Below are 19943 nucleotides of genomic sequence, written 5' to 3'. Positions count from 1 at the left end.
GGCCAATGTTGCATGTTTATAATTTTAAACTAGAAAAAGAGACCCTTAATCTTAGACTTGGGACCACACAGCCACTCCACTGAATAGCAGGCTAATGATTGCTTTGCAATGCTTGCAGTTTGGAAAGAATCAGCAGCTAACTGCAGGTCTAGGTCATCACTGAAAATAAGAATTTGTTCTTAACCGACTTGCCTAGTAAAATAAAAAATCTGTCAATTTTTTTCATTATTTCTCTTCATGTGACAAGGACTAAGAAGTATTTGCCAGTAGACTGTCGACTTGATTCATAATGACTGCTGGCTAAGATTTTAAAGGTATGATTTTGAAATGATCAGTCCAATCAAAGCTACTGTAGATATAACATGATCTGACATCATTTTATCTGTGGCCAATGACCTTGAGCCTTCTTGGATGGACACTTCTAATGTAACTCTATGGCAGTCCCTTGGCCAAGTGGCTTGAATTTGAACTCTACCTTTAGACTTTAGCAGTGACGTAGTGTCCCCATGAGTGAGAACACTGAGCCAATCAAGGCACAACGCTCCGTATTTTCTGCTGGCTTGCCCCACCACCACCACCACAGAAAGCACTGAGCTAGGCTGAAACACCTGCATTTTACAACTGCCCTACTCAACACAAAAAAAGAGATCATGTTTGTATGCGGCTTTATTAACTCAATATGTTTTTTATACATTGTTGTAACACGTATTAATGCAAAAAAATTACATTCAAAACAGGCAAGCCCAACACTGTTTTTACAAAAAATGTGGGATCTCTGCCCCACCTGCCCTGAACGACAGGTCGCCACTGAGGTTTACATTGGAGTCATTTAGCAGACGCAGAGCAACTTACAGAATCAATTAGGGTTAGGTGCCTTGCTCAAGGGCACAACAGATTCTTCACCTAGTCTGTGACCTTTTGGTTACTGACCACCCGCTGTTAACCAATTTCTGTCTAATCTGTGTACTGTATCAGAGATGAAGAGGCACATCTTTGACTGTACTATGGTACTGTAAAAGCCATAGCTCTGATTTATAGGGTCAGAATACTAGTCTATCTAGTTTTGAATTAAATTGAGTTGCTCTCCCATATATTGTTATTCAAAGACATTTTAATAAGTGCTTTCTATAGTCGTTCTCAACATGTCCTTCTCTAAGCCTCAAGCAGCCTGCCTTAATTCTTCACAGGACATCCCTGTTGTATCTCAGAGGCCATTGGATGCTTTTCATTTGTGGAATACATATAGTTAGGTGGAATATTTATTTAAAAACACCATGACATTTTTGCACAAAAACCCCCAATTATACATCTTTAAAAATATATACGTTTATCAATTCACCAAAAAGTCTCACATTTCAAGTCAATTGACACAAGGTTCAGCTTTACGCATTTTAATATGGACAAAGTTCCAGAGTCTTGGTTGTTCCACCAAAACTGCTGTTTACCCACCCCAATCCACCTACATCCCCTACCTTCAACACCACCCCAATCCACCTACTGTATTGCCTACACTGATCCAGTCCTTTCAGATCTACACATATCTAGGGGTCAATTTGGAGCTGGGTCGTGGAAGAGTGGTAAGAAGGTGTCTAGGTCGATCTGTGTAGTGAAAAACAACACCTGCAGGCCAAGCTCCACTGAGTTCACATTGCATACTCAAACTGAAAACATTAAAAAAACTGAAACCATAGACTTGGCATCTATAAGGTCTTATTTCTGCATACATGTAAGCAATGACATGAGAAATATATATATTAGATACACACACAAAACTAGTCAAAAGTTTGGACACTCATTCAAGGGCTATATATTTTTTTTTACATTGTAAAATAATAGTGAAGACAAAACTAATACGGGATCAAGTTGTAACCAAAGTGTGATACCAATCAAAATATATTTTAGATCCTTCAAAGTAGCCACCCTTTGCCTTGACAGCTTTGCACACTTGGCATTCTCTCAACCAGCTTCATGAGGTAGTCACCTGGAATGTATTTCAATTAACAGGTGTGCCTTGTTCATTTGTGGAATTTCTTTCCATCTTAATGCGTTTGTGCCAATCAGTTGTGTTGTGACATGGTAGGGTTGGTATACAGAAGATAACCTTATTTGGTAAAAGACCAAGTCCATATTATGGCAAGAACAGCTCAAATAAGCAGAGAGAAATGACAGTCCATCATTACTGAAAGACATGACGGTCAGTCAATCTGGAAGATTAAGAACTTTGAAAGTTTCTTTCAAGTGCAGTCACAAAAACCATAAAAGCGCCATGATGAAACTGGCTCTTTTGAGGACGGCCAGAGGAAAGGAAGACCCAGAGTGACCTCTGCTGCAGAGGATACGTTCATTAGAGGTAACTGCACCTCAGATTGCAGCCCAAATAAATGCTTCACAGGGGTCAAGTAACAGACACATCTCAACATCAACTGTTCAGAGACTGTGTGAATCAGGCCTTCATGGTCGAAATGCTGTAAAGAAACCACTACTAATGGATACCAATAAGAAGAGACTTGCTTGGGCCAAGAAACACGAACAATTCACCGGTCTGTGTCCAAAGTTGCGATATTTGGTCTTTGTGAGACGCAGAGTAGGTGAACAGATGACCTTCGCATGTGTGGTTCCCACCGTGAAGCATGGAGGAAAGGGGGATGCCTTCAACTGAAATATGCCTTCCGCATTTAATTCAACCCCTCTGAATCAGAGAGGTGTTGGGGGCTGGCGTCTTTGGTGCCCAGGGAACCGTGGGTAGATTGACAGATTTTTACCTTGTCAGCCTGGGGATTGAATCCAGCAACCTTTCGGTTACTTGCCCAACGCTCTAACCACTAGGCTACCTGCCGGAGGTGGTGCGATTGTGCTTTGCTGCTGCCACTGTCAGTGATTTATTTAGAATTCAAGGCACACTTAACCAGCATGGCTGCCACAGCATTCTGCAGCGATACACCATCCCATCTGGTTTGTGCTTAGTGGGACCATAATTTGTTTTTCAACAGGACAATGACCCAACAAACCTCCAGGCTGTGTAAGGGCTATTTTACCAAGGAGAAGAGTGATGGAGTGCTGCATCAGATAACCTGGCCTCCACAATCCCCCAACCTCAACCCCAATTGAGATGGTTAGAAATGAGTTGCACTGCAGAGTGAAGGAAAAGCAGCCAACAAGTGCTCATTATGTGGGAACTCCTTTAAGACTGTTGGAAAAGCATTCCTCATGAAGCTGGTTGAGAGAACACCAAGAGTGTGCAAAGCTGTCAAGGCAAAGGTTGGCTACTTTAAAGAATCTCAAATATAAAACATATTTTGATATGTAACACTTTATTGGTTACTACATGATTCCATGTGTGTTATTTAATAGGTTTGAAGTTCACTATTATTCTACAATGTAGAACATAGCACAAATAAAGAAACCCCTTGAATGAGTAGATGTGTCCAGTCATATATATGGGAAATACATTTTTTTTATTTTTATAATGGATTGAAATGTACTTATGTGCCGTGTGTGGATGCATTCTATTGTACAAAAACCAACATCTTCAGTCTGTTTTCCCTTTTAAGATACGTTGTTCATTCAATAAGGATTTCTACATAGTCCCGTGCTTTTACATGACATCTACCTCACACACAGATCTAGCAGACCATGCAACTACCAACTCTTCTATGAAATAGTGTCACTTAAAGTAAGTACGCACCAACCAAAGGGAGCTTGTGAAGACCACAAGTGTGCGAGGCCCAATCCTGAGGTGTTAATTAAAAAAAACAAAAAAAAAGGTAGGCACCATGTTTTTATGCCATCTTGGGCCCTGCTCCGACCCCATGTCAATATAACGTATGAGCATTGTAGCCCGCATTCAAAACAGAGAGGGGTAACCAATACCAGAGCACGTGGTGAGAAGTCGAGAGGTGTGGGCGCACCACGCATGATCAAACGTATACAGTTTGACTGGGGCACAGGAGTTTTTTTCTGACCTCGTGATACAACAGGGGGAAAAACTCCAGACCGAAGTGCATAGGGTGCCATTTGGGAAACAAGGATAAGAAGATCAACACGTCAAGCTGTAAAAATAACATACAACAATGAAAATAGAACAGTAGTGGCTGATCAATCTGTAGCTAGTCATCATTTGTAGAGTTGAAATGGGTCTACTGATATGATCACCCAACACAGACAGGTAGCCTGGCGGGTCTCAGTAATTCTGCCTTTAGGCCAGGCTTCAATCCGAAAGCACCATTCAGCGCTTGACATAGGCCATTTCCAATTGAGCCGAGGTCTGCAGCTTTAACCTTAAAATGGGATCTCTATGAACGCGGTACCATTGCCTTTGAAAGCAGCATTGTCTACAAGCGTGATCGGATTGAATCGCGGACTAAGTCAGCTTGCACATGGTTGTTGTCGAATGCAGAAACAAGCACACAGGCCAGTAAAAAGACAACTGGATGACATGAAGCACCTTCAGAATAACCTGGGATGCTCTAGAACTCGAGGCTATTTTAATCTAGAACACCACTGACGAAACCTTATTAGCTTGAGTAGACCACAGTCCCTCAGTAGAACTCTGGTGGGAAAAACAGTATGTACACAAGGATCAACCCAGTCTAGGATGATTGATGATTAAACAAATCCCTTTCGTACAGTACATGAGTTTCAAAGTGGCAGGCTAGCACATTCTTCAAAATACAATTAACCTAGAAAGAGACAAATTTGGTTTTTACTTGTTTATAGTAAATTAAATGAATCTTCATTACTTATTGCATTAGAGCAGGATTGCCCTTGGCTTAGCTCGGGAGTCGGATCGTGTGGTTGAAACAAAGGAAACATTTGTTAGGAAGGAAAATCACAAGGGATAGGGATATATTCTTGGATCCTGGTTAAGAACATGCCACGTTGATTTCATGGCTAGAAGTCTGGGCTATAAAGAATAGCCTTGTTAAGAAATCCTTAGTATGGTCAACAGAACCTTTCCGAAACTGCTTCAAGTGAATCCACAGGGTTAGCACTACATTGTGGACTCTGCTTCAAGTGAATCCACAGGGTTAGCACTACATTGTGGACTCTGCTTCAAGTGAATCCACAGGGTTAGCACTACATTGTGGACTCTGCTTCAAGTGAATCCACAGGGTTAGCACTACATTGTGGACTCTGCTTCAAGTGAATCCACAGGGTTAGCACTACATTGTGGACTCTGCTTCAAGTGAATCCACAGGGTTAGCACTACATTGTGGACTCCAGACTTCACCTTAATGGCAGGCTTTTCAGGTCTATCAATGCCAATTATTTGACAGATTTAGGACCAGGACATTGTCCCAGACCGGAGACATGTTACTAGATACATCTCTCCTGTCCTTTCAGCACTGCTTGGGCATTCAGATATACAGCAGCAAGTGGCTGTAATGACACACTACATTCAAGGTGAAGGCTATTGTACTCTACTATGGTATTGGGATTCATGTGAAAGGGGGAGACATGCTGAAGTGTGATAAAGTGTGATAATCCCCATGTGAGCCAGTATCAGAGACCAGTGACTAGGAGAAAATAGCCCCCTGACCCTAAACTCAAGTAGGGGATACAGTAAAACCTTTCCCATTCGTTAAGAAAAACATTCCACTAGATAATAAATTATTCACATTTCTTAGCTGTCTTTTAAAAGCAAAAAAGAAAATAACATTCTTTGGGATTTTCCTCTTTTTAAACATAACAATGATACAATATAATTTAAATCTAAAAAATAAAAAAAGATTGGATTTTCGCAGTGTTCGACCACCCAGCACATGTAGCGGTTTGGAGGACCTGCTAGGCAAAGTGCTTTCGGGGTGAGGTGGGTTGAGTGATCCTGGGTTCAAGTCAATGGGCACTCAATGAGTTTGATTGATTCTGGGTTTAAGGTAGAAGTTCCCCTAAACCACAGATCTAAAGTCAGGTAACCCTTTCTCCAATCCTAACAAACAGAGGGATGAGAACCATCTGACCCTGTGTCAGTGGTTAGGGCCAACTTCGACCTCCTCCAGATTCTGGTGCCTCATCTTTCCCCGAGGGCTGATTGGTTCACAGCATGCTTTGCCACGCCCTTCTGTTAATTGTCAATCAGAAGGGAGAGTTCATCCCTAGTTTAGTCTCAAACTGTAGCTTCTGTCTCTTCTGGTAGCGAACCCTCACCCTGCAGACAGAAGGAATGGAAAGAGCAACACATGAGAACCATTTCCCCCCCCACATGACATCATCCTCCATCCCACAATCCTCACAGAATCATCTACTTTCAACCCTTCTGTCTTTTCTGCAATCTTCCTCCCATCATACCCCTCCTGCTCTTCCTCCTCTCACCCATTCCTTCCTTCATCTTACCGTATCTCGTGTAGTTTGACGGCCTCGTTGAGCAGCACCACCACCAGGCAGGACAGGGAGACCAACAGCCAGGCCAGCATGGGGATGTCCTTCAGGCCAAAGGTCAAAGAACCCGACCTGTCCTGCCACAGCTTGTAGTCCACCGTGGCCTGTACCATCTGACCCAACAGACTGGAGGTGGGGAGGAAGAGTGAGAGTATCAGATGATGCCAACAAAGAAAAACATCTATTGCAGCTGCCCGCTTCACAGTTGTTTGAAACAATTAGGCCACACACACTTACACTACAAGGACAGTGAGGCACCACCAGGTGTTGCTGAAAGGGTTCTTCTTCCACAGAGGCTGGGAGCGATGGACGTAACTTAGCGAGATGACCACTGGAAAAGAGGAAGGGAGGACACTTCAGAACACAGGACTTTCCAGGGGCAGAACAGAAGTCAGAGGCTGCGTCTGAAATGGAAACCTATTCCCTATATAACACACTGGTTAAAAGTAGTGCACTATATAGGGAATAGGGTGCCATAGGGCTCTGGTCTAAAGTAGTGCACTATATAGGGAATATGGTGCCATTTAGGATGCATTCTGACTTAACAGATGCAGGGGTGAGAGTTCACCGAGAGCTCCTCCTACCGGTGTGCAGGGCCAGGAACCCAGCCATGACCTTCTGAGTGAGCAGCAGGCCGTTGGACAGCTCTCTGAACCAATGGGGAGCGTCCCGAGCTGAACTGACCCTGAGGATATCAGTACAGTTGATGGTGGTGTTATCGGCCAGTGTCAGGTTGTTGGTCCTCAGGCAGACCTCGTGCAGCGTGAAGCCAAAGCCCAGGAGGTAGGCACACACGGTCAGGCCAAACTTCAGCAGGAAACAACCCAGGAAGTAGGTCTGCGTCTGCAGGAAGTATATGTAGGAAAATCAAGATGTTAAAAGGAATGCCATGGTACACGTCATGATTAAGATACACTTTATATACAGAAGTATGTGGACACCACTTCAAATGAGTGGATTTGGTTATTTCAGCAAAAAAAATTATGGACCACACAGCCATGCAATCTCGACAGACAAAATTTGCAGTGGAATGGCCTTACTGAAGAGCTCAGTGACTTTCAACGTGGTGGCATTGTCATAGGACGCCACTGTTCCAACAAGTCAGTTTGTCACATTTCTGGCCTGCTAGAGCTGCCTCGTCAACTGTAAGCACTGTTGTTGTGAAGTGGAAACTTCTAGGAGCAAGAACGGCTCAGCCGCAAAGTGGTAAGCCACACAAGCGCACAGAATGGGACAGCCGAGTGCTGAAGTGTGTAGCGCATTAAAATCGTCCTTCCTCAGTTGCAACACTCACTACCCAGTTCCAAACTGCATCGGGAAGCAACATCAGCACAAGAACTGTTCATCGGGCGATTCATGAAATGGGTTTCCATGGCCGAGCAGCCGCACACAAGCCTAAGCTCACCATGCTCCATGCCAAGCGTAGACTGGAGTGGTGTAAAGCTCAGCACCATTGGACTCTGGAGCAGTGGAAATGTGATGAATCACGCTTCACCATCTGGCAGTCCGACGGGCGAATCTGAGTTTGGCGGATGCCAGGAGAACGCTACCTGCCTCAATGCATAGTGCCAACTGTAAAGTTTGGTGGAGGAGGAATAATGATCTGGGGCTGTTTATTATGTCAAGTTCCAGTGAAGGGAACTCTTAACGCTACAGCATACAATGACGATTCTTCAAACTTTGTGGCAACAATTTGGGGAAGGCCCTTTCCTGTTTCAGCATAACAATGCCCCCGTGCACAAAACAAGGTCCATACAGAAATGGTTTGTTGAGATCGGTGTGACTTGACTGACCTGCACAGAGCCCTGACCACAACCCCATAGAACACCTTTGGGATGAATTGAAACACCGCGACTGCGAGCCAGGCCTAATCCCCCAACATCAGTGCCCGACCTCACTAATACTCTTGTGGCTGAATAGAAGCAAGTCCCTGCAGTAATGTTCCAACATCTAGTGGAAAGACTTCCCAGTAGAGTGGAGGCTGTTTTAGCAGCAAAAGAGGGACCAACTCCATATTAATTCCCATGATTTTGGAATGAGATGTTAGACCAGCAGGTGTCCCCATCCAATTGGTCATGTAGTGTATCAACAATAAGCATCTGACTCAGCATATTTGGAGTTGGCCAATCATGACAATCCTCCTAAAATTAGCATAGTGTAATGTCAAACCGGGCCAGAGCGGGTATAGTACCTTTCTGGGGATGGCATCTTGGTTCTTCCCTGTGGCTACATTCATCACAGAACTGTCTGGTGGCTTTCCTAAGAATGACACACTGCCAACAACACACAGAGACATGGTTAGTATCATGTAAGTCTACTGTTGTACTAGATAACACGAGTGTGAAACCGATATGGTTAGTAGTGGTGGTACCTGAGCAATGGACAGCTGAAGCAGGACAGCCACAGGATGTCAGTGATGTTCATGGGAGGAGGGAGCTGGGCAAGGCAGGCCAGAAACTACACCAACAATAATGGAATCCAATATTCAGGTGAAACTGTTGCATCCTCAGTTCTTTTATTATAGCTGAAATGAATTGGCTGTACAGGTGTTCTCTCACCTGGATGAGGACCAGGGTCAGCTGACACTGCAACAGGAACAGGAAACTCTTGCGGATGCTGTAGGTGGTGTGACGTGCCTGGAAAGGAACCAGACATGTAAAATAAATATACTGTATCTTTTTGTGTCTGTAAAATGTTCCGACAAGGTAGGAAAACAAGAATCATTTGGAAAGTCTGTACTTTTTTCAGGTCCTGAATTTGTTAGTCTTAAGGGTTAAGTTTGGGGTTAAAGGTTAGGGAAAATAGGATTTTGAATGGCATTTTTAGTCATATATATATATATATATATATTTACTGTGTGTGTATATATACACCTATGATGAAAATTACAGGCGTCTCTCATATTTTTAAGTGGGAGAACTTGCACAATTGGTGGCTGACAAAATACTCCCCCCCCCCCCACTGTGTGTGTGTGTGTGTGTGTGTGTGTGTGTGTGTGTGTGTGTGTGTGTGTGTGTGTGTGTGTGTGTGTGTGTGTGTATATATATATATATAAATAAATACTTATTTTCCACCATAATTTGCAAATAAATTCATAAAAAAATCCTACAATGTGATTTTCTGGATTTTCTTTCTCATTTTGTCTGTCATCAGTTGAAGTGTACCTATGATGAAAACTACAGGCCTCTCATCTTTTTAAGTGGGAGAACTTGCACAATTGGTGGCTGACTAAATACCTTTTTTGCCCCACTGTTTGTATGCATGTCTTTTTTTCTCTTATTTTTATATATAATATATAATATATATATAAATATAAAATATATATAAAAATAAGAGAGAGTGATTATACAGGCTGTGTGACCTAGCTCTTGGTTGACTCATCCACATCTCTGTGCATTAGTAATGGGGTAGGCTAAATACATACAACAGAAATCAGAGCAGGAGAGAAGGATGACACTTAAAAAAAAACACTTTTATACTCTCCATGTTCCAGATGACTCAATTACTCTGCTCTGCTCCAGTTCCACTCACATCCTCTGGTGTGTGTGTGTGTGTGTGTTTCTCACCTGTTCTATGAGTTTGACCATGCTGACCGACTCCCCCTGGTGGAAGGTGACAGAACAGGCCAGGGTGTTGAGTTGACCAGACAGACTGAGAGGAGACAGACCCTCCACCTCCCCGTTCAGCCCTGCCCCTGTAGCGTAGCCAAACGTCTCCCACGAACACCGCGACGGGTACAGGGGGTCCAGGGCGATGCTGGGGGGAGGGAGGGTGGGGGGTTAGGAAACAATAGTGTGTGATCTGTATTCCTCTCCATACTGTCATTAAGTCCAGCAGTATTATGTGGTTGTAAGTGTACTTATGGACGCACATCAAAGACTATTTATAAATTAACTAGGCAGCAGCTGCCGTGTTTGTGACATGTGATCACGTGTGTGTGTGTGTACCTGAGGTCACTCTGTAGAAAGAGGCAGCTGTTGCGGAAGTTAGCAGAGCTCCCCAGGCAGCACGTCACTTCTCTGTTCTCCTGCATGATCTTGATCATCTCACACATGGCTACACACACACAGAGAGAGAGAGAGATTTAGAGCACTCACACATGCGTAGCTGTAACACGCATAACTACATTGCATATCTTGTGATAAAATACACTTCTATACCGTGGTCAATTGATTTGTATATTAAAATATAGGAATGTCTCAGTAACAAATGCTATGGTTTTTGAAAAACAGAAACGTTTGTTTCATGTAAGTGGAGATGTTCAGACTCACTCTCTGGGGTACAGTCGGTGAAGAGGGGCACCAACAGAGGCACGTTGTCAATGTTCTTCAGGTGAGGACGAACCTGGTGGATACCACGAGGTAGCTTCGCCTGGAGGGAGACAGAAGGATTAGCATGAGACAGGGGGAAAGGACAGACGAGGGAAGACCAACAGTGTTTGGTCCTGTACCCGGTTACAGTCCTCCAGGAAGCTGGGGACATCAGTGGGCTCCTCCTCTGGTAACAGCAGCCCCTCTGCCTCATCTCTGGAGTCTTGATGTTCATCGTGTACGGAGTACTGGCCGGGGCTGTTGGGGGCGCCGTCACAGGGACTGTCTCTGTTTGGGGTCAGAGAGATATGACAGTTCCACCCTGTCTCCAGGCCCATCTTCTCTGCAAACACCTACCACATTCACAAAACAGACAGACAATCATCAATGTCACCGGCATCATCACATACATCTCAGCAAACACATACACACACACACACACACACACCTTGCTGCGTAGTTCGTCCTCCATAGAGAAGTAGACGAAGCGTATGCAGGCGGTGACCAGAGCGTCTATGAGCCTGACGGTGTCTAGACGAGCCTGGAACTGTGATGACACCATCCCCATGAAGATCTGACCACTCAGAGCCTGAACACAGTCGTCCTTCTCCACACCTCCTATACCCTCTATGGAGAGAGAGAGAGAGAGAGAGAGAGAGAGAGGAGTGAGAGAGGAGGGGGACAAGACCAAGTTACACTAAGGTACAACATCTTGTGAGTGTTGCAGCATCTCCCTTCCTGCATCCTCCAGTCTTCCCTCCCTCAGTCCCTCCCTCCCTCACCATCAGAGCTCCAGGAGTTCCTGCGGGAGACATGTTTGATAGGGGTGGTGGAGGGCAGTTCTACCCCAGAGAAGAGGTTGGGTCCGGGGGCTAGCTCCACACATTTCCCATTGAGCTGGTTGGACAGAGACACCTGCATGGGCTTGTAGGCAAAAGCAGAGCAGTATCCCGACAGACAGGCCCGTTGGTAGAAGTCCAGAACCTTCTTCCTGTAGGGGGAGGGGTAGACATATTAAGGGTTAATAATAGTTGTCATGAGGCTGCTATAAGGCTGTCATAAGACTTCACGAGGCTGTCATAAGGCTGTCATTAGGCTGTCATTAGGCTGTTCTGACCTGTCGGAGCCAGAGAGGGGGTAGATATCGGTTCCGTCCCAGACGTCAGTGCAGGCCTCCAGGATGAGGTCAGCTGAGCCGTGAGACAACATCTGGACGTTATCTAGAGGTGAGAGGTCAGGGGTCACAGAGGTGCAACAAAACGATTCCAAGAAAGAGGTCAAGGGTTAAAGGAGAGGAGGGCAAGAGATGGAGAGAGCGAGAAGCCAATCAGAGAGATGAGTGAGAGGGGAGAAATACAAAGAACAAAAGAGCTATAGAGAAAAAAATTATAATACAAATTGAGCTATTCTCACTGGAAGAGGAGTCTCTGATGAAGAGGGAGATGAGGTGGCTGATGGGAGGTTGTCTCTTGGTAAAGTTATGTTGGCGTCGAGGGACAGACTCCTTGGCCTTCTCCCCACAGGGCAGCTGGTACAGAGCTAGGTGGTTCTCCTGTTTAAACAGCTCCCTCGCCCCAGGAGTGAACCCTGAGAGAACCCCAGGAAGAGAGAGAAGGGGTCAGAGTGTATGGAGTTCACACAGTAAATGTCTACTTTCTCTTCCTCTCCTCACCTATAAGCCTGGAGAGCTCACACAGTCCCCAGGGCACGTGGACGGGCAGCACGGCCCCGTGGCTCTCCTGCAGCGCCAGGTTACTGAGGTGGTCGGAGAAGCGGCAGAGCTGCTGCGTGACGCTGGCGTTGCACAGGTTGAGCAGGATGTTGAGGCCCAGGGGCTTGAGGCTGGGCAGGTGGCACTGCCAGCCCTGCTCGTCGAACTGGATACTCACCGGGTTCTGCTGGTCCTGAGACAGACTCAACATCTCCAGGTGGTAATCACACACGTAGTCCTCCGCTTCGTTGTCATAGCAACCCGACATATCCTGTAGAGGGGTGGCGAGAGAAAGAAGAGAGAGAGAGGGGAGAGAAATGCTGTGTAGTAAGATGACAAGAGAATTATATACAGTGTGTGTGTGTGTGTGTGTTTTACCTGTTCAGGGCCCTGATCCCCTCCATCAGTGTCGTGGCTGAAGCTGACATTAGATCCTGAGGGGTGTTTGGTGCGTGTGTGTGTCTCCCGTGCTTGCGAACAGCCAGTGTCATGTGACGTCTCGCTGGGCTCATACCCATCCATCATTGGCATACACAGCAGAGCCTCCCCCTCCAGTGTCTGATGGACAGGATGAACAGCCAGACATTACTCTTTCAATCACTGAAAAGCACTCAAGTTAAAATAAAGTAAATAAATAATTAAGTCGTTTTTTGGGGGTATATTTTTCATAACTTTTAGGTCACTATATTCCTGAAGAAAATGTGTTTTTTCTCCGTACTATTTTTATCAGTACTATTACATTTTGAATGCTTAGCAGGACAGAAATGGTCCAATTCACAAACTTATAAAGAGAACATCCCTGGTCATCCCTACTGCCTCTGATCTGGCGGACTCACTAAACAGAGAACATCCCTGGTCATCCCTACTGCCTCTGATCTGGCGGACTCACTAAACACTTTGTTTGTAAATTATGAGTGTTGGATTGTACCCGTGCCGTCTGGTTTGCTTAATAGGAATTTGAAATTATTCATAATTTTACTTTTGATACTTAAGTATATTTATAAATAAATAAATCAAATTAAAACATTTTTTTTTTAGTCAAGAAGTATTTTACTGAGTGATTTTCTATTAAGATATCTTTACTTTTACCACCACTGCTGAGACACCATCACCTATCAAACGAGTCTCACAGGAACTAGGTCATCGTCTCACGGCAGATAGCGCCATCTGACGGAAGACAATGGGAACCACAGAGCCTTCAGAAAGTATTCACACCCCTGGACTTTGTCGACATTTTGCTGTCTCACAAAGTGGGATTCAAATGGATTTGTCATTTTTGTCAACGATTTACAAAAAATATTCTAAAATCCGGCTTTAAATTTCTTCACAACAGTATCTCGGACCTGCCTGGTGTGTTCCTTGTTCTTCATGATGCTCTCTGCGCTTTTAACGGACCTCTGAGACTATCACAGTGCAGGTGCATTTATACGGAGACTTATCATCATTAGTCATTTAGGTCAACATTGGATCATTCAGAGATCCTCACTGAACTTCTGGAGAGAGTTTGCTGCACTGAAAGTAAAGGGGCTGAATAATTTTGCACGCCCAATTTTTCAGTTTTTGATTTGTTAAAAAAGTTCCAATAAATGTCGTTCCACTTCATGATTGTGTCCCACTTGTTGTTGATTCTTCACAAAAAAATACAGTTTTATATCTTTATGTTTGAAGCCTGAAATGTGGCAAAGGTCAAAGTTCAAGGGGGCCGAATACTTTCGCAAGGCACTGCAAATACATCCATACCGGTATATAGGAAGATACGACATACCACCCAGCCACCCACCCACCCACCTCGTCCCGGTCCTCGGAGTTGACAGAGAGGTCGTCTCGCAGGTCTTCTTGACTGTCGTTGTGAGGCGGCTCCACGCGACCACTAAAGAACAGCACCGTCTCTGGACTGGGGTTAGGCCAGGATAATACACCCCGTTTATCCACACAACACAACACCTGGAAAGAGAAAGAGAGCGAGTTACACACAAATGCACACACACAAAAGCACAAATGCACACACACTTACAGTGACAGAGCCAAGTGTGTGTAGCAGGCTGGAAGTATAGCAGAGTGTCTGTGATTCTCCCTTCAGCACGCCCAGCAGGTGTCTCCACACACACCGCAGCATCTCCTGCACACACACACACACACACACACACACACACACATTTAGGCTACATCGCATTTTCACCCACTAAAAAAATAATACATAGTTGATACATAGTTGACTCAATTTCGCAGGCAATATAATCTACAGTATAGTGGGCTACAGTGCCTTCAATAAGTATTCAAACCCCTTGTCTTATTCCACATTTTGTTGTGTTACAGCCTGAATTCAAAATGGATTAAATTGAGATTGTGTTACTGGCCTACACACAATACCCCATAATGTCAAAATGGAATTAATGTTTTAAGAATTGTTTACCAATTCATTTAAAAAATGACTCGTGTGTACAAGTCCTTCAGTTGAGCAGTGAATTTCAAACACAGATTCAACCACAAAGTCTGGGGAGGTTTTCTAATGCCTCGCAAAGAAGAGCACCAATTGGTAGATGTGTAAAAATGGTTTAATAAAAGCTGATACCCCATTGAGCATGGTGAAGTTAATTACACTTTGGGTGGTGTATCAATACACCCAGTCACTACAAAGATGCAGGCGTCTTTCCTAACTCAGTTGCCAGAGAGGAAGGAAACCGCTCATGGATTTCAAAACAAGGCCAATGTTGACCTTGAAACAGTTAGAGTTTAATGGCTGTGATAGGAGAAAATTGAGGATGGATCAACAACATTGTAGTTACTCCACAATACTAACCTAAATGACAGAGTGAAAAGAAGGAAGCCTGTACAGAATGAAAAATATTCCAAAACATGAATCCTGTTTGCAAACAAGACACTGAAGTAAAACTGCATGAAATGTGGCAAAGCAATTAATACAAAGCATTATGTTTGGGACTAATCCAACACATTACGGAGTACAACGCTCCATGTTACCAAACATAGTGGTGGCTGCATCATGTCATGGGTATACTTGTAATCATTAAGGATTGGTGATAAAAAAATAAACAGAACGGAGGACAGGCAAAATCCTAGAGGAAAACCTGGTTCAGTCTGCATTTCACCAGACACTGGGAGATGAATTCATCTTTCAGCAGGACATTAACCTAAAACACAAGGCCAAATATACACTGGAGTTGCTTCAATGTTCCTGAGTGGCCGAGTTACAGTTTTGACTTAAATCAACTTGGAAATGGCTGTCTAGCAATGATCAACAACCAACTTGACAGAGCTTGAAGAATTTCAAAAATAATCATGTGCGATTATAGTCTAGGGGTGCAAAGCTCTTCTTAGAGACTTAACCAGAAAGACTCACAGCTGTAATCTCTTCCAAAGGTGATTCTAATATGTACTGACTCAGTGGTGTGAATAAATGTGCAAACCTTTTAAAAACACGTTTTCACTTTGTCATTATGGGCTGTTGTGTGTAAACAAAATATATTTCATCCATTTTGAATTCAGGCTGTAACACAACAAAATGTGGAATAAGTCAAGGGGTCTGAATACTTTCTGAAGGCTCGGTATATTATTAGTGGCAAAGTGGAAAAGAAAACACCTCTAGAACACCATCTTTCCCAAAATGGTTGAAACCTAAATGTGAGTAAACACAGTATTTGTAGACGTCATTTTAGATGTCTTCAGTCTGACTACAGTCCAGGCGATGCAATCAGGGACTATCACCCAATACTCTCAGATGCTTCCTTTCCTTAAGTCCTTTTCTTAAGAAATTATATTTCTCCCAGGTCCTTCTAACCCTTTCCAGATTCATTTTCATCAAGTAAGACTTTTGAGTAAAGGACACAAGGAAAGGAAGTCGTTTGAGAGTTGAAGTACACAGCTAGTGAGGCAGTTTCCCCATCATGCATTGCAAGTTAGAGGACAGAAGTGGCAGGCTCATGGGAAAGGCCGATCCAGAACCAAGCCCTATAGCAGGGAGGGGGTTAGTTCTGGACCAGGCCAAAGTGTCAGTAACGTAGAGGTGGGGGCGGTGAGTACTGGGGTTTGTGGGGGGAGTCAAAGGGTTACGTGATTAGCTGAAGAAATGGTATGATGAAAAATTGCTCAAACTATACGAGTCAAATTTGCCCTTCCATTAGGGATGATCGGAGAAAGACTGATTGGCTGATAGAGAGAACCAATAGAAATGCCAAAGAGACGAGATCTCATCATGCCAGCTGAAGAAAATCAATCACATTAGGGATAAACAATGCAAAACCAAATAGATGATTGGAGTCCCAAACTCGAACAACAAAAGAAGATGCGTGAGGCGGGTGTGTGTGAGCTACAGGGTTTCACAGTGGTGGGTGAAGGGGCGAGGGCGGGCAGCGTGAGGACAGGAACGAGGGGGGAGGCAGGGGTAGGACTTGGAGAAGTTATACCTGGGATGAAACCACTTCAGTGTAGCTGCTTAAAGTGTCCTCGGAGAACTTAGCAAGCTGGGGCGAGAGAAGAGGCTAGTTAAACCACACAGGAGGCATCTCTCTGTGTCTCGCATGGCGCTGATGTATGCGTTTCTCACCAGGCCAGTAGGAGAAGCTCTGCTGGACTCAGCCAGGACGCAAGCCTCGCCATAGGTGTTGACCAGAACCCACATGACAGGAAACAGCAGGGGAAGGATGGGCAGCACTCCCATCAGCTGGAACACAACACTTATTACAATAGGAATATTTTATAGGTTTGAAAAGATTCTGTCCCCACAGGATCGCCCACCCTGCTGTAAATAGGGAGAAGGGGCACGGCCAGGAAGAGGGAGTCTCCATACCTGCAGCTGGATGAAGTTGAAACGTCCAGGAGTGAGGCTAGGGGCGTCAAAGAAATAACGCACTGTATTTACAACCAAGAACGTCATCTATTAGGAGGAGAGAGGGATAACATGAGGGACAACGGCAAGAAGCTTTAATTAAGAAACTGTGTTTCTGTGTCTGCTTTTCTCACCAGTACAATAGGGCAGGCGAACTTGGCCATGATGGACTGAACGGTGAACCTCTCGTTATCCAGGGCTGTGATTGGTCGAGACAGAGCCAGGTCCAGACTGTTCCTGTAAAGCACAGAGGTGGATTCAGCCAGGGGTGTCAGTCATTTTAGATGACGTCATGAGACGGTTTGAGCCTCATCCTGGACAACAACAAACATGCAGTTCAGAACAGTATTAGACTTAATGTGGGTCTGGGAAACCTGCCCTGAATCTTTAAACTGCTTCAAAATGACACACTGAGACGTCACAATTTCAGGTTTCCTTTGACTCTAGATGATCATTCATGATTTGCGCAAACTTTCTCCTCACGTTGAATTCTTGGACCAAGAATGGTTGGATATCAAACTAGCTCGAGGTGAATTATTACCTCAAACCCGTTCACCTCAAAATCAAAGTTTGTCAGACTGTTTAAGAGGATGCATTGCCCACCTGACGCTGTCGAGGATGGGCGTGCGGACCACCCTGAAGAGGCGGTGCTGCTGGGGGCTCTGGGGACCCCTCTTCTGGTCCCCCCGGGGGGAGGGAGGGGGGGAACGAGGTGGGAACATGTCCCCTGGCTCCAGAACTATATGATCGTCATCCTGGAGAAGGGAGATACAGGTGAGACATCCACATAAGCAGTTTCCACCTCCTCTCTCACCTTTACCATCTACACCCCCCTCTTTCCCTCTCACCTTCACCATCTACGCCTCCCTCCCTCTCTCTACCCCCCTCTTTCCCTGTCACTCTTCATCCCTCTCGCCGTACATTGATGCCTCTGAGAGAAGAGAATGTCTCCTGTCCTGGCCGTAGTGCTATGACGTCTCCCTCCACCAGTAGGGACACAGGCAGGTTGACCAGGTTGGAGTCGCGGTAGGTCCAGTGGAGCGACCAGGAGGGGGAGGAGGGGGTGTACAGGTCAGGGTAAAGGGAGGGAGACCACCTCATCCCCTCACCCAAATCTGCCCAGCCCGACAGGTAGCCTGGAGGCGGGAGAGAGAGGGTGGAAGGGGAAATTAAAAGATAGGATCCCTAAACGAGAATGGTGGAAACTTGTCAACCTCAAGTAAAGGTGTTTATTTCTTAACGTTTTCCCTCCATTTAAATGTCCAACTGTCAACTCTCATCCCATCTCCTCTCCTCCTTGCGTCATCCCCCCCTTTCTCTCACCGTTGAGCTGATTGATGATGCTGTTGAGCCGGTGCACCATCTCAGTTCTCCTCAGCCTCTGCTGTCGACCAATCAGCATGAAGCTCAGCGTGAAGAGCATGAGGAGGGCTGCAGCGTTCACCAACTCTATCCCAGAACTACAGAGAGAGGAGAGGAGGAGAGATATGATAGTATTCAGACTGTTGGGGCTTCCTGTGTTTCAACCTTATTTTACAGTGAGGTAGCTCTGATAGGAACATTTGGGTTGAAGCTCCAGTCTAAACAATACCCACACAAGTCCCAGTCTAAACAATACCCACACAAGTCCCAGTCTAAACAATACCCACACAAGTCCCAGTCTAAACAATACCCACACAAGTCCCAGTCTAAACAATACCCACACAAGTCCCAGTCTAAACAATACCCACACAAGTCCCAGTCTAAACAATACCCACACAAGTCCCAGTCTAAACAATACCCACACAAGTCCCAGTCTAAACAATACCCACACAAGTCCCAGTATAAATAACACCCACAATCAAAAAAAGTTGGTCCAATTGCCTGATTTGATACGATAACAATAAATAGAACGCCAAGTTCATAACATTAATGTGCACCACCGTTTATTCAAATGATCCTTTAAACTAATAACTTCTAGTTTGATGGTTATAGTCATCAATTGTCCCATTAACGATCACCCATATTAGCAAACTTATGTCATATCAAACTTATTTCACATTTCTCTAGTATAGGTTACTTATCGTAATGAACGATATCAGCAAACGCTATCGGTATGGTCTGTGTCGATAATGTTCTGTCAATTGTCCCAGCTCCACAGTCAAACACACCTGCCGTGCGGCTGGTCGCCATAACAACAGAGAAGTCCCACCACCACCAGCAGTGTGAGGGCGGCTCCCGGCCAATGGAGACAGGAGTGGCGGTTGCCATGGTGAAGGAAGCTTTTCACCCACTGCTCCTAAAATAACATCAACAAACAAAACAGCTCATTACGCTCTACAACAAAGTGTGTGTATGTATGTGAGTGTGTGCGGTAGTATCTACCTGTGCAGTGGGTTGTTTGCCACGGCCTGTGGTCTGGTGCTGGTCAAGCAGGGTGGTGAGCTGGTCCCTCAGTGTTCCCAGAGCCTGACCAGTGGACAAGCCCAAGGTCCCCGCTCCCCCCTCCTCCTGAAACACACACAGACACAAAATATATAGTTAGAATGCACAAATCACATTACAGTCAAGAATGATTCAAATATTTCAAAAGGTCACAAATTCATGGACATTTATGGTACAAAAAGCACCTAGTCCACATAGCTTGGCTGCCCATGACCGCTGAAACAGAGCAGTACCTTGCTAGCTGCTTTGCCTTGGTCCTATGCACAGCTAAACTGAA

The 19943-nt window shown here is 44.9% G+C and overlaps 1 protein-coding gene across 3 annotated transcripts in view; it reads right to left on the bottom strand.

Moving 5' to 3' along the window:
- Nucleotides 1-648: 648 nt before the first annotated feature.
- Nucleotides 649-19943, bottom strand: part of LOC109865341 (transmembrane protein 94) — a 33560-nt gene continuing 14265 nt past the window's right edge. Inside the window, exons 4-31 of one of the 3 annotated variants that reach the window (XM_020453429.2) lie at nucleotides 19607-19732; nucleotides 19393-19520; nucleotides 18566-18702; nucleotides 18164-18378; nucleotides 17846-17997; nucleotides 17377-17479; nucleotides 17204-17290; nucleotides 16961-17077; nucleotides 16821-16877; nucleotides 14414-14518; nucleotides 14188-14343; nucleotides 12778-12957; nucleotides 12361-12670; nucleotides 12102-12275; nucleotides 11806-11908; nucleotides 11471-11679; nucleotides 11137-11315; nucleotides 10829-11041; nucleotides 10650-10749; nucleotides 10326-10434; nucleotides 9945-10134; nucleotides 8937-9014; nucleotides 8750-8835; nucleotides 8570-8651; nucleotides 6963-7221; nucleotides 6616-6709; nucleotides 6334-6504; nucleotides 649-6148 (exon numbers count right to left, since the gene is read on the bottom strand). In XM_020453429.2, the coding sequence (XP_020309018.1) occupies nucleotides 6076-6148; nucleotides 6334-6504; nucleotides 6616-6709; nucleotides 6963-7221; nucleotides 8570-8651; nucleotides 8750-8835; nucleotides 8937-9014; nucleotides 9945-10134; nucleotides 10326-10434; nucleotides 10650-10749; nucleotides 10829-11041; nucleotides 11137-11315; nucleotides 11471-11679; nucleotides 11806-11908; nucleotides 12102-12275; nucleotides 12361-12670; nucleotides 12778-12957; nucleotides 14188-14343; nucleotides 14414-14518; nucleotides 16821-16877; nucleotides 16961-17077; nucleotides 17204-17290; nucleotides 17377-17479; nucleotides 17846-17997; nucleotides 18164-18378; nucleotides 18566-18702; nucleotides 19393-19520; nucleotides 19607-19732 (3993 nt within the window). In that variant the 3' untranslated portion in view covers nucleotides 649-6075. Of the gene's footprint in view, nucleotides 6149-6333; nucleotides 6505-6615; nucleotides 6710-6962; nucleotides 7222-8569; nucleotides 8652-8749; nucleotides 8836-8936; nucleotides 9015-9944; nucleotides 10135-10325; nucleotides 10435-10649; nucleotides 10750-10828; nucleotides 11042-11136; nucleotides 11316-11470; nucleotides 11680-11805; nucleotides 11909-12101; nucleotides 12276-12360; nucleotides 12671-12777; nucleotides 12958-14187; nucleotides 14344-14413; nucleotides 14519-16820; nucleotides 16878-16960; nucleotides 17078-17203; nucleotides 17291-17376; nucleotides 17480-17845; nucleotides 17998-18090; nucleotides 18379-18565; nucleotides 18703-19392; nucleotides 19521-19606; nucleotides 19733-19943 lie in introns of those variants that run through there. The other 2 variants (XM_020453430.2, XM_031799684.1) reach the window with 2 other exon arrangements.

The sequence above is a fragment of the Oncorhynchus kisutch genome, linkage group LG20 (genome assembly GCF_002021735.2).
Source record: "Oncorhynchus kisutch isolate 150728-3 linkage group LG20, Okis_V2, whole genome shotgun sequence".
In the NCBI taxonomy this organism is placed as follows: Eukaryota; Metazoa; Chordata; class Actinopteri; order Salmoniformes; family Salmonidae; genus Oncorhynchus; species Oncorhynchus kisutch.
This window is presented reverse-complemented; position numbering and strand designations above follow the sequence as displayed.